Source organism: Felis catus, chromosome B1 (genome assembly GCF_018350175.1).
Source record: "Felis catus isolate Fca126 chromosome B1, F.catus_Fca126_mat1.0, whole genome shotgun sequence".
In the NCBI taxonomy this organism is placed as follows: domain Eukaryota; kingdom Metazoa; phylum Chordata; class Mammalia; order Carnivora; family Felidae; genus Felis; species Felis catus.
Window position 1 is genome coordinate 173403969 of NC_058371.1, and position 14831 is coordinate 173418799.

General features: G+C 44.0%; 1 protein-coding gene across 8 annotated transcripts in view; it reads right to left on the reverse strand.

Annotated features, from left to right (window-relative positions):
• Positions 1-14831, reverse strand: part of TBC1D1 (TBC1 domain family member 1) — a 226575-nt gene that overhangs the window by 36976 nt on the left and 174768 nt on the right. For all 8 annotated transcript variants that reach the window (XM_023253205.2, XM_023253207.2, XM_023253206.2 and 5 more), the window contains 2 exons: positions 9371-9556; positions 3086-3247 (listed from right to left, as the gene is read on the reverse strand). In XM_023253205.2, the coding sequence (XP_023108973.2) occupies positions 3086-3247; positions 9371-9556 (348 nt within the window). The remainder of the gene's footprint in view (positions 1-3085; positions 3248-9370; positions 9557-14831) is intronic.

The following is a 14831-nucleotide window of genomic DNA, read 5'->3' on the forward strand; positions in this document are numbered from 1 at the left end:
GCCTTCCCCATGCTCAGTTTTGCCTCCACTCGTACCCTGGGCCTGCAGGCAGGGTTCCGGGTGGACAGGAGGCCACTCTCCCCCTGAATATAAACACCTTTTTATTTTTACTGACTTCAAGAGTAATTTGTGCTCACCACTTAAAAAAAAAAAGCCCTTCTAAAAATGCAAAAGGTATAAAGAAAGTGAAAAACCACTCACTCATAACTAGAGTGAACACATAATTCACCACGCCAAAGCAGGAAGCATTTGAAAGCAGAGAGAAAGGCTATTTATTATTTCCCTGGGACAAGCTGTAAACCAGGGCTGTGCCAGGTAAACCGGATGTATGGTCATCCTATTACTCGGATATGTGCAATTGTGTCATGCATGTGTCACACACTATGTGCATACAGAAATATACAACTGTACATGAGACCATACAGTATTTTTTTTCATTTACTTATCTCACACATCTCTTACACCAGTAAATACAAATCTACTGTGTCATTTTTGAGGACTATGGCAAAGGGCAGTCACATGGCAGGAGTTTCTGGTTCTGTTTTAGCTACTGGCTACACAACGCCATAATATGCATTCTTCCTACTGCAGTACATTTTTGACTGGTTAATTTCTAGAACAGGTTTCTACATGTGGCATTGCTGGATCACAGGTAAGCAGTGTTTGCATCTGGCCTTGAACCGCCAACTGCTGAGGTGCCCTCTTCGCAATCTCAATCCTAGAAAAGTATACTCCGGTTCACAAAGCTCTACCTTGCTATCTTCAGTGAAATCATTTAAACCCAAACTAAGCTTTGAGTTATTTAAAGCTCTACAGAATTATTCTTCCTTCTCCTAAGCTGACACACTAATCCTGTTGCTCTGATCCAATTTTAACTTGGAAGGCTTATAAATCCCTTTTTCCATCACTTAGGGGTCCTCAGACCATTAAGAGGAAGGGCCTCATCACCCACACAGGGACTATCTTCTCTTTCAAAGTCTCTGTAGTAACTTGGCCTCTACCTAAGAGGCCAAAGGGGTGGTTCTGACCCCCCCCCCCTTAATCTCGTTTTTTATTCTGAGCTACAAGATGGACTGTGGGCATTTGTTTGCAGTCATTACATCTTATGTGTTAAAACCAGCCGAATAACTGAAAAAGCCCCTTGTGCAGTAAGAAATAGAGTTTCCGCCACAGAAGGTATGATATGACCATGTCAGTGGACACAAGAGGGTTAGCCTCAGCTCATCTCAGTTTACAAACTGTATAATCACCTATCCCAAAGTTCACTACACAGGTTCCAGATGCCTGGAGTGTTTCCATCAGTTCCCTCTTGTCAAATACATAACGAAAACCAGTATCTCCAGGTGCCGGTTTCTAAGAAACTCAAACATTCAGAACAGCTGTTACAGACCCATGCGATTTACCTTTTGTACAAGCAAAGCCACCTGAAGACCATCATATAGTCAATAGTGAAAAGGGAAAGAACAGAGTCCTTCTTTTCTCTGCTTTCTCCCTTTTCCAAATGGCAATCTGGGGCCCCTTGGTGCAATGGTAAGCCTCCAGCAATCACTAGGGGCAAAAGAACGTGAGAACTGGAAGAGAGTTGTGAGACCCTCTGCAGGGTCTATGCCTCTCACTCTAGCTGCCAGAAGGCTGGAGCCCAAGAGGGCGAGGATACCTGCCAAAGGTCACATGGGAAGCCGCTGGCCAATTAAGAGTCTGAGTCCTCATCACCTGCCACACTTCTGCTCTCTGAGGAGAGCACTGCCGAGGCAGGTCCAACCACAGGTAGTGCTGTGTGGTGGTGAGAACTCCAGGAGATGGGTGTGTGAACAGGCCCTGGGCCCATTACAACAGAGTCATGTTTCCTTATCCATAGAAAGGGGAAAGTTGTAACTAGCAGTCACTACATATTATTACTGAAAGTGACACAGTCAAGCTCAGATAAAGGTTAAATAATGCCCACAGACTACAGTAGGAGTAAATGCTTTGGCCCACTCACTCTCTTGAGATAAGTAACACTGTGTAACTTCTTCCGCTGAGCTGCTAACAAAGTCCACAGAAGAAAACTAAGCTTCATACATATTTGAACTGCTTTGTCTGAATTCTTGGTTATTCTTGACTAAACTGACCAGAACTTGATAACCACTAAAATTAGACTCCAAAGGTCTCTGATCTTGCCAGCAGATGCTAATATACATTTATTTAAAAGAAATGGTTGTTTAACTTGAACACTAATAATCATCAAAGTTAAGCTGCAAAATGGAGCTACTCAAACGATTTGTGAAGAACCAGTTTTTGTTTTCTTTTAAAATGTTCCAATCCACTGCTGATACTTTTATAAAATACAGTAAAAATGAATTTATATAAAAATGAAACAGAAAAAAAAGACTGATAAAAGACAAGTCCACTTTTTTTTTTTTTTTTTTTTTTGATCACCCTTGTCAAATTACTGGAAAAGTTTCTAAATGTTTAGTCCCAAGTCCTATTCTTAGGCCAGTAGCAGTGTGGACTGGCACGCTGTCAGTACACCACACTAAAAACCCACAAACACCGCCTACCCACCCGGGCCCTCCAGGGTAGCAGGGATGTGCAGTGTGCTTCCAGGTATCAGCTTTTTTACTGCTCACAGCAATCACTGTCACCGCCCACACCTCACAAACAGGGAAAGTGGAACTCAGAGAGGCTAAGTCACTCGCCTAAGATCACCTGGCAAATCAGTAGGGCTGGGATCTAAACCTGGGACGACCTGTCCGAAGTCTGTGCATAAAACTGTGTTGTTTCCCTAGAGAAGCCATGCAATCAGTTTTTGCTTTACCATCTAACTTAGGTATGTCATCATTACCCAGTTTGTAGGCAACTAAGCCCTGTTTTCCTATCTTCTTCCTGCTTCCTAGGCTTCTGGGCATTTTAATTAATTAAGAGGAATCATGAAAGGTGATGAAACTCACACAAATTAAGATATGTGGAAAGAGACTACAGAAAGGTGTGGTAACTACGAGAGAAACAGCCACCAAAATTGGGCTTTAATGTTTTTTTATTCCATACCTCTTCCCAACATCAATGGGAGGTAAGGATGGTGGGATGGATTCCCCATAAAGCTTACCTTGCCCAACAGCCGAATGCATTTTTTCCATGTCAAACTTAATTTTTGATCTTCCTGGCGTGCTAAGCATCTTTTCCCACACTGTGGTCACTTCTTTAAGACAAGGAGTGATTTCTTCATAATCAAGCTTTAGGCGCTTGTTCAGCAAATCGCTTTCAGAGGCTAGAAGAGATCATGCAAGAGTGTTAGAGAATGCTATGGCTACAAGTCTTCATTTCCTAGCATCTAGCATCGCTACTGGAATGGTGAGCAGTTACAGCCAAGCTGACAGGTCCAGACTAAAGTCACTGTTCCTGCACCACCTCATTTTCCTTACCTTAGAAAAAGCTGAGTATGCCTAGTAGGTGTCCTTGATTTATTTCTCTGACCCCTGCACAACGCCCCGCCCTGCCCCAAGAAACCTGTTGGCTCCACTACTAAAATATATCCCATACCTGTCCAGTTCTATCAATCTTCACAGCTACCCTACTAAACTGCAAACATCTTAAGGACAGGAGCTATGTGTTAAGATTCCTGAACCAGGAGAGCCTCTCCAAGGACAGTTCCTCCCTATTTAGAGCCAAACCTTCTTACGTAGCCTCTACCTCGTCATGTTTCTGCTTCCTGCAGCTCAACAGAATAAATCTTTCCTTTCATATGACATCGCCCCAAATGTACTAAGGTAGTTGTTATTTCCCACCAACTTTATTCAGCTTAAACTGCCTTAAGAATTATACCTGGATTACCAAACTGGGGTTGGGCGGGGGGAGAGGCAGGGAATTGATAAAGGAAAAGTTTAAATTGATGATTCTCAGGATTAACTCTGACAACTTCACTCCCACCTAAAACCATGATATTCTATTTCAACACAGTGGTGATGTCGTGAGCCCCCAAATCCATCCCACCTCAGGTCTCAGATCTTGACAACACATAGCATTGCCCAGCTAAATGAGCCAGTACACAGGCCTCTGCAGAGAGGATCAACTGTGGTCTTTATGATAATAATAAACAAATGCTATGTCCTAAGTACTTTATATTCGGCAGCCGTTAATCTTAATGACTCTCTGAGGCAGGGTGCTGGTTGAGAAAACCAAGGCCGAGAGGCTGACCAGCAACTCCCAGGTTCCTGAGCAGGAGGTGGGGCAGGCCTGGGGACCTTGCCCTTCTCCATCACACTATGGGGCTTATGGTTACACATCTTTTTTCTGCGACTAGGCATGTATCCATCAGGGGCCTGAAATGTTTGACAGAACCCAGGGGAACTTTCCAGGCCTAGAGTTTTTTCGAGTGAAAGATTTTCAACACAAATGTGATCTCTTTAACAGATACAGGGCCATTCAGATCTTTTTCTTCTCATTTCAGTTTTGGTAAACTGTACCTCTCATGCAGTTTGTCTATTGCATCTCAACAGTTAAGTTTACTGGCACACAGCCATTCGTAGTCCTAGAGACACTGCTAAGTCAACGCAGACATCACATAAGTGTGTCTTCCCCAAGCCCCCTGAGAGTCCACATGCTCTCCCCGCCCCCAAGTGTGTCCTCCCCCAGCTCCCTGAAGGTCCCGGTGCTCCCCCCACCCCCGCCCCTCCAAGTGTGTCCTCCCCCAGCCCCCTGAAAGTCCACACGCTCTCCCCACCCCCATCCCCACTTGATTCAGGAGTAGAGGAGGGGCCACAGAAGTCGGAGGTGCTGGAGCAGGACCCAAAGTCCCCCTCCCCCCCCCCCATACGTTCCTCCAGGTCCAACCACTACACTGAACTCCAGTGTCTATTATTTTTAAAACGGGAATTACAGCTACCTCATTGAGTTATTCTTGTGAGGATTCAGTGAGATGAAATATACCAAGCATCCAAAAATTTCTGCTAATCAGCAAGTGCTCACAAATTATCAAAAATATAAAGACAAATAAGGAAAGGTCTAAAATGTTGCTTTACAAACTAAGTGCTGATAACATGAAATAAAATATTTTCTTTTTCCGTGTCAGAAATTGAGCAAAGGCTACCTCAGTTAATCTAGTTAACACTACCCTAATGGTAAGACCTTATTCATGTGATGCATGGATTATGTGCTTAATGGACTCGATTACTGCCTTCAAGTACAAATGCAAGAAAAGATGGTGCTGAACACGTCCCTCATCCAGCCTCTCACTTCATGGACACAAAAACTGAAGTTCAGAGCAAGTATAGGGCTTGCCCTAAGTTATTTACTGGCTGGTGGGTAGTCAAGTGACTCCAGGCCTGGTGCTGCCTCTCTCGCGATTTTCTACCTACCATCTTTATTCTTTTCCTTCTCACTTTGAAGAATACATTTTTTTTAAGGTCCCATTAAACCACCTTGTGGCAAAGCAGGTTCAGGACTAGCCTTGCTGGCCAGTGACTGCCAGATAGCACTGGGCTCTCAGTGCCAAGGGACATTTCTCTGACAGTGAGCTCTGCTGTGAGCCTGTCTGGCTGCACTAAAGAGCCCAGCAAGCTATGCAAGGAGCCTTCTCTGAACTCAACAGGACAATAACATCTAGCCAGAAGATTCCGCTGAAAAGGCTTAATCCATGTATTTTACCGTTGGCCTAAGCACCATCCTGCAGTTTGAGTGTCCTAACATTGCGGCCTAAAATCCAGAGCCTCCAAAATGTCCTATTAAGCAACGCGGATGGTACACGCTTGCAACAAATGTCAAAGCTCCCAGACAAGGCCTTTATGTACAAGACCAAACCGTTTAAAATATTAAATAAGGGTCTACAAACCCACGATTGAGTATTTCTGGGGCTATGGGACACTAGGACTACACGAGAGCAAACCTACCCTTACAGAAGATTCATCTAAAACATTTATTACCAACTACCATGAATGTATGAGCCTACTCAGACTTCGGACTAATGACGTTCAGGTCTGATTTATGTCTCTTACACGTGGGCTGTAGCTGCCTGTCCCCAATTCTGCGTCGCTAGCGACTGCCTTCACAAATAAAATGTTCTTCCAACTACCATCACCTCTTTTTTTTTTTTAATTTTTTAAATGTTTTTATTTATTTTTGAGAGACACAGAGAGACAGAGCATGAGTGGGAGAGGGGCAGAGGGAAAGAGAGGGAGACACAGAATCTGAAGCAGACTCCGGGCTCTGAGCTTTGAGCACAGAGCCTGACACGGGGCTCAAACTCATGATCTGCAAGATCATGACCTAAGCCAAAGTTGGCTGCTTAACTGACTGAGCCACCCAGGTGCCCCAATTACCATCATCTCTTAAAACTTTAGTAAGGAAAGGCTAAGAGGCTGGAAGCATCAGTGATTAAGTGACCTCCAAACTTGTAGGGATGTTAGAAGAACCGCAGTCTTTATTTATTTATTTTTTTTAGAACCAACATAATGCGTTTGCTTAACCAGGAAAAACCCTTTAAAAAAATATCAATTACATTTCAGTTAAAATACAAAATTCAATGTGTTATCATACCATTATGCAGATATAGTGTAATACTTTAATCTGAGAATGAAATTTTGAATTACATCAGTCAGTGAGATAAGCAATAGTGTCCTGACCCCAAACCATGGTTGTACTGAACCACACATCCTGTCCTGCATTGGGCTTCTCACATCTTCATTTGTAATAGGGGAGGAATGGCCTTGCAGAGGGACATGGTGGAGACTGCTGGCTTGGGAGACAAGCAATGTATTTTGGTCCCAGAACCATTAAAAGTTATCTGGGGAAATTAGAATTCAGCTTTCAATATAGTCCCGCCTATAAGGGACTGAAGAGAATTTAGATGATGTGGTTTGGTTCCTGCTCAGATGCAATGCTTCCCGAATAGTAACAGATACTTAATCCACATATTCAAAATCTAGGATGGGGCGCCTAGTGGCTCAGTCGGTTAAGCATCTGACTTTAGCTCAGGTCATGATCTCGAGGTCTGTGAGTTTGAGCCCCAAGTCAGGCTCTGACAGCTCAGGAGCCTGGAGTCTGCTTTGGATTCTCTCTCTCTCTCTCTCTCTCTCTCTCTCTCTCTCTCTCTGCCCCTCCCCCACTCATGCTCTGTCTCTGCCTCAAAAATAAATGAACATTAAAAAATTTTTTTTAAATCTAGGAAACAGGCTTAATTAACCATGGAAGAACCTCCTCACACATGTTCTTCTCATTTCTTTCTCAAACAGCATGCAATCTAGCTTAAACACTAGATCAATTACAAGAACCACATCCCACACCCAGCTACAATTTAACTTTCCTTTAAAAAGAAGTTAAACAAACAAACAGTGTAGCAGAATGACTGTCTCTCTAGTACATGGTATACTCCTGGTTGGTTCATGTCAAATCTTGCTTCTGTATTTAATGAGAAAGTTCTGCCCCCATCCCACCCCAACAAAGCTTACAAAATGTTTTTTTAGGCAATTCACGGTCAGGCTCTTATTGATGATGAAGTGTCTCGGCAATATAGGTACCATACTCACAGAAACAGTCAATGCTTTCTGAATTAAACAATTTATTGTGCTTTCACCACAATGGTGAACACATATGTTGAACTTTATAGAGACAAAAAGAGAAATTAATGCAAATAGCAAGAATGCAAGACCTCACAGGATGGACCGCCGCCAGATGGAATGAGGAAGCGGTGGCAAGATGTTGGCAAGGCCCAGTGAGCTTGATGCAACACCTGGCCAGGTGTTCCAGGTCACCTTAGGGAACACTTCCCTGTTCACTCTTGTCTGTAATCATCATTTACACAGCTTCACAGAAGCTTTGCTCTCGTGGCACACTGATCAGTCTCTTCGATGGCAGCCATGACGCCCCCAACGTCCCAAGAAGCCAGCCGGTGCCATGCCCATTTTACAGCTACGCCCTGATCTTCCGTGGCTGTCATTTGCAAGCAGACTGGCCCGGAGAAGTGTCAGGACTTATGGCCTACATGATGAACTGAACTGCCCCTCTGCTTTTCAACAAAGACCCCAACCCAATATATGCATGAATATGAGTCCTGTGCTCCAAAGCAGTCATGTAGCTGATGTACCTTCAGTGATGTGATCACTGTCAAGTCTCTTTCAAGCATCTGCTTTTAGAATTGCCTTCAAGAACACCCAAGAAAATGGTAGAAAAACCAAGTTGGAAGAAATCTTAGCAATCACTGCAGTAAACTCCCCTCACGGTTGCACCCTTTCCCACAGCACCTCGAGGGTCTCTCGGCCTCAAAACTGGGTACAGGGAGATCCCACAGCACCTGTAAGTAGCCCACGCCAAATGCTCAACTACTTTCATATTCAAAGGTCTTATTACTTTGTATCTGACTTCGTGTTTTTGGTCAAAGATGACATGCGCTGGTGGACTATGAACCTTACGAGATTTGGTGCCTTAATAACCTTCAGCTCTATATGCAGACATCAAGATAAAAGACGAACATCTGCGGCCAAGGAGTAAATTCAATGAAATGTGCTCTAACTGCCAAACTGCTCTGGGCCGTGGCGGCACAAGTGAACCGCCCGCACAGCCTCCTTTGGAAAGAGTACGTTCAGATTTCCCCATCAAAATGCCCAGTATTTTATATCCAGTCAGCTCTCTATACTCCAGGACCCACGTTCTTTCCACCATACCACCCACTTCACTTAGCTGCTATGAAGATAATATTTTTTGGTTCAAGCAACAGTAAAGAAAACAGGAAATGAACAAAATCTAAACTTTCAAAGTTCAAGTCGTATTTTGATACTGACATAACCCCAGGCAAGAACTTGGCTGATGTGAGCCTCAGTTTCCTCTTCAGGCTAACACCTGCCTTCTGGAAAGCTGTCGGCAGCATTAAAAGAGTCTGTCTATAAAACATCTCGATCTTGTTCAGTTAGAACTCAGCTAATGCTGAAGCTTCGTCCTCTTTGCTTTAGGTTACCTGCAACCCACTCAAAAGGCACATAGAGTGAGGTTATGAATTTCACTGATTTGTGCAGGATTAGTTCACACCTACCACCCAGCACAGACTGTGGCTGGGGACAAAGTAAGGAGGGAAAGAGAAAACAAAACAAAAAAAACACTCTTCAGAGAGTTGAAGCTTACATTTGAGGGTTGTCTCTTGGAAGATCCAGATGTTATGCCGCAAACGACCATCCAGGAATAATTTAATGCACTGGGTGAGGTTATCATGAAGCCTCCAGAAAGTAAAAAGCACTAACTCCACTTTGAAAAAGTAAACAGATATTTTGTATATATGTATGTATGTTAGAGCATCTTGGTTTGTTTTTTTAAAGATGGCATTCTTATGTGTGATGCGATTCACTTCAGAGCCAAGACAAATTAAGATTATCAGCCCTGTTCGTTCTAAAAAATATGGCAAACCAACCTTGCAGCTTCTGATTTTCCTTCTCCATTCTGAGCAGCAGGATCTGCTGTAGAATAGCCTTTTGCCATAACTCTCGAAGCTCTCGAGATGTCCTTTTCCTCTCCTCTGGGACAGGGCCAGCGGGCCCATCTTCACAAACCGGTTCTAAAGGAGATCGTGGCGGTAGCTCTCCCAGCTCAGAGTAATCTGGGGACAGAAAAGGACATTTCAGAACAGTAAGACTTATATTTAAACATAGTGTCAGATCAGAAAATTCTGCTTGCTCGCATATTATGAAATGGTATCACCAGATTTAAAATTCAAGTTTTAATATGCATTGAAATAAATTGGGTGTGAGCTACAACCATCAAAGTATACATCAAACAGTAAGCAAAAGTTGTAGGAGCTGAAGAAATGTTCAAAGATACCTACTTTCAAAGGTGTAATATTTCTATTTTCTTCTGAGTTAGTGACTGTATTATTGGTAACAGCAAACGCTCTAGAGTGCTCACTCTATACCAGATCGTCCTGGGGGCTTTATGGATACTAGTTTATTTAACACTCAACCACCCTCAAATGTAGCTACTGTAATTATTCAGTTTTAAAGAAAAGCAAACTGAAGCACATTTGACACTTGCCAACTGTCACACAGTCTGGAAGTACAGAGCCAGGACTGGGGGCCCAAGGAGTCTGGCCTCCATGTGCATTCTTAACCACTATGTTACAAGGCTAGGTATTTTGGAAGAAGATGAAAGCATATTTAATAGCCAATAATAACAGTGACCATTAACGGATCCTCTACCAAGTGCTGGGCACCACGCCAGGAGTTTTATACAGACAGACTCATTTAATCCTGATGACAACGCCAGAGGCAGGGATTAATTAGCCTGAAGAGAAAACTAAGGCTCAGCCAAGCAAAGTAACTTGCCCAGGGTCAGGCAGTGAATACACAGGTGTGTTGGGATCGCAACCGATGTCTGCCTGATTTGGAAGTTCACACCTTCTGCTAGATATCTCTATAATTCAGGTTTCCTATGTCACCAGTTTCCAAATTTCTAGTTATTAGTTGAAATCTCTTCACATTTCATGCATGTGTATCTTTCTCAACTGCAGACCCCACTGCTACACAAGGTTATTATAACCCACAGATACCTTACAGACCAGCGGAAAGAACACCCCACCTGCTCACTTTGAAACTAGTGGAGAAGAGCAAAAGCTCCTGTGTGAGCGGACCTCACCTGAGGCGAAGGATTCGTGGGAATGTCAGTCTAAACTGAATCTAAATAAAACCATGGTCTTAATACATGCTGTGAAAAGCCCTTCAGACAACTCAAATCTCACAACCACCCAGATCACAACATTCAGTCTCTTCCAGTGTTCCAGTGCTCCAACACAATGCCACATGATGATTAATTTCCAGAATAGCTGTTAGCGTTGACTTCTCATTATCTTTGGCTAAGGTTGGGTTTGATTTGCTGCTATGAAATCTATGAAATCAAACATAAGCTACAAAACATTTCATTTCCTAAAGTCACTTGTCCATCTTAACTCCTCTTAAAGTTACTAGATTAAAATAATTTATGATAAGCATTAAGAATGCTCTGTGATCTCTGTAAGCATTTAAATACTTATCATCACATTTCTATCTGTTTATTTATGATCCTATTAAACGAATGAATACATTAAAATTCTTCTCTTGGAGGTAGTCTGTGCACATTTGTTCTTATAGAAGGGTGCTCACGTGTAATGGTCAGTATAAAAGCAGGAATCACACTTGTCTGTACAGAATGATCTCAATTTTATAAATATTATGAGAAGCAGTATAGTTCAGTGATTAAAAGGTCAGGCTCTGGAGCCAAGCTGTCTGGGTTTTAATCAAGACTCCACATTTTTTGATTTTGTGATCTTCAAGCTGCTTAACCTCTTTATGCCTCGGTTTCCCAATCTGCCGGGCAGGAATAACAGCACCTCCCTCACAGAACTGTTACAGGGATTGAGTTAGTACATATCACATACACTAACTGAAACAGGGGTGAACACACAGTAAGAATACAGCAAATATTAGCTTTGTTTGCTATTACATAGTCATTAAGGGCACACAAAAAACTATTGGAAGGAAACACATCAAGATTTAGCCACTCAACTGTAAGCTCTAAGAAAGCAAGACAAGGCCACCTTGTCCCTGAGGGTTTCCCTGGCATCCGGCATAGTACCTGACACCCAGCAGGTGCCTGGCACACAGCTATTGACTAAAAGAACAACTAGATGGGTACGACGTCTGGGCGTGCTTACTGTTTTTCTCTGTATTTCCTACATTTGTGACAATGAATAATTTTCATAATTAAAAAACTGAGGAAAAATAATGCAAACCTGTGATGATGTAAATCAGAGATTGAAAAATGTTCTGCAAAACACTCAGAAAACAAACCAATCCCCCCCAACAGCTGTTAGCGTTAGTTGTTCCTGAACACAACATAGCTCAAGCTCTTCCTTTTTCAGAAGGAATTCTAGTCGGTGTTCTTATTTCATCTTATTCTGCAGCCTCAACTCTTCCATTTGAGCTCTTGTCTTCCCTTTTTTCTTTTACCATCTTGGCCGCTGAAACTCCGCTGAACAATGCGGTGGTGATTCAAGTTCTGCTTCGTCTCATATTGAAGGATTTATACGCCCACTGGCTGGCAAGGGTCTTGTTTCCAAAAGGTGATTGCTGGGAGACGGACTCACTGTGGGGCGGGGTGGGGGGGGGCAGGCGGGGCAGGGAGGGGGACAGGCTCACCACACATGATTTCACGTGCACAGAGCAGGCAGCCAGGGACCCACCTGTGTGACGGAGCACGAGGAGCAGTCTAGAAATTCTTTCCCATTCTCAAACCCCGCTAATCAGTCAAGGGCTCATTCGAGTAGCCTCCTGCCTCCAACCTGCCCTCCCCTCTTCAACGCCTTTCTCCTCCGGAGCATCTTGCACAGTCCTACTGACTTTCAGACCCTGCAAGGTAATGAACAGAGCATAGCCCAGGCTGGACTTGATGGAACACGTCTGGGAGTTTCGGCTGTTTGGTCCCCAGGTCCATCAGTCTCTGCCAGTTGGGTTGCTGACAAAAACCAGAGTCTTTCGAAGCTCCAGTGTTTGCTATTTTCTTCTTCCAAAGAAGTAGATCTGCAAGGAGTATAGGCATTGCCTGGCGATGAGGACACGCACTGCCTCCCTGACATGCTCTCCTTGAGCTTAGTTTTCTTATTATCCGTCACGGCTCAGCCTGGTAAGCATTTACCGTTGAGTCCTCAACACAAACACGCACGTCTGGGTCTCACAACCATCTCACGAACCAGGTGACCCTGTCATCCCCATTTTACAGCCAGAATAACTAAGGTGCAGTGGAGTTTTGTAACCTGGGCCAGGCCGCATGGCTGGCAAGAGTCAGCGCCACGATGTGAAGTACAGAACGTTCACCCAGGGCTCTTCTGACTTCCAGATGCGCAAGCATCACATGGGATCTTGCTTGCTAAAACCCAGATTCTGGTTTAGCAGATCTTTGGGGAGGCCGAGAGTTTGCATTTTTCAGAAGGAATTCTAGTCGGTGTTCTTATTTCATCTTATTCTGCAGCCTCAACTCTTCCATTTGAGCTCTTGTCTTCCCTTTTTCTTTTACCATCTTGGCCGCTGAAACTCTGCCGAACAATGCGGTTCAAGTTCCCAGGCGATGCCGCCACCGCTGGCTCTCAGAGCTCCTTCTCCACAAGGCAGCTCTACCCCTGGCCCTCCCTCCCACAGCCCCCTGTACTGGGCACATCAGCTCATCTCCCTTCGCTGCTACCACTAGCAGCTAAAACTTGGTGCAGGCACTGTTGTCATCGACTGTGTGAATCGAGGCGTTCACACATGCCCACGGCTTGTCCCGGCCTCAGCCGGGGTGCCAAGGCCAAGCGCAGCATACAAAGAAAAATGACCAGTCCTAGTGTTAATTCACCTCTGAATTCACGAAATAAAAGCTAATCCACTGTAAAGGTCACCAAATAAACCTAACAGCTGACAGCAGGCTTTTCGCAGCCTCAGCACGATTGACATTTTGGGCTGGATAATTCTTTGTCACGGGGGACTGTTCTGTGCATTTTAGAGGATTTAGCAGGTTCCCTAGGCTCTACACACCAGAGGACAGTAGTATTTGCCCACCCTAGGAGTGACCATCAAAAACGCCCTGACATTGCCAACTGTCACACCTGGGGAGGAGAAGGAAAACAAAATCATCCTCAGCAAGAACTCCATGCAGAGTATAACTCCCCATCACTTAATCCTCTCCTAAACCCGGGGAATGGGTAAAAATATATTCCCCCTCACCCAAATTCTTTTTATGTGGTAACAATTACTGATGTTATAGTTTATAATTAACAATTTTTAAACATATTATCCTTTGTTCTAAATCTGGCCTGTATAATTAATCCTAGTGGGCTGTTTTCTTATCAATGCAAAAAGATCTAGATTTGGGTCAAGGGCATACCTTTCTAACAGTCTTTTCTCATGGGTGCATGCACACATGTGCTTGAGGTACAGTCCATGTGTATTCACATGCATGGGGTTGAGTGGAGTGACAGGGTCAGGGCAAGAATAATATTAAGATGTTGGACAGTCAGCTGAGAGCCTTGTTCTAATAATAAATATGTGCATTATTTTTTTGAAGTTTATTTAGTTTGAGAGAGAGAGAGAGAGAGAGAGAGAGAGAGAGAGAGAGAGAGAGAGAGAAAGCGAGGGAGAGAGAGAATCCCAAGCAGGCTCCTCACTGTCAAAGCAGAGCCCAACACAGGGCTTGATCTCACAAACCATGAGATCATGACCTGAGCCAAAATCAAGAGTCAGACACTTAACTGACTGAACCACCCAGGTGCCCCAGTATGTGCATTATTTTAACTTGGATAATTCCTAAGCCATTTTCACCAGTATTTACTGAATCACTTATATGTACCTGGGATGGGATATGCTAGATGGTCTAAGAGAGGTTCCTTTGATGTTTCTAACATTCTTTAGAACAACACTGGGGATCTGGCTTCCTTTCCTGACCCACACTCTTGCTGACCCGCTGCTGCACAGAGGCTGACAGGGAGGAGTACGGTCGAGGCTGGCCCGGGGGGGCTCTTCCACCCCCAGGCCAGTCTGGCGGTCCCTCTTTGAAAACCTCTGTAAACACTTACACCTTTTGGGTGCCAGTCCCTCAGTACCAAATGTGAGAAATGAGATTCGCCCCTGACTGCCCCAACTGTGGCGCCCACAGGCACTGACAGACATACTTATGAAGCCTGCAAGGCCACAAAACCAAGGGCCACAATAACACACTAGCAAAGGATTACACTTTACTATTTTGACATGTCCTATAATGACAGGATGTAGCATGCTTAAATCAGAGATTTGCAGAAACGATGGGTTTCAATGGGTTCTGAGAATTTCAAAACCAGCTACATTTCAGAGGCCTTGAGAGACAATCACCTCTCC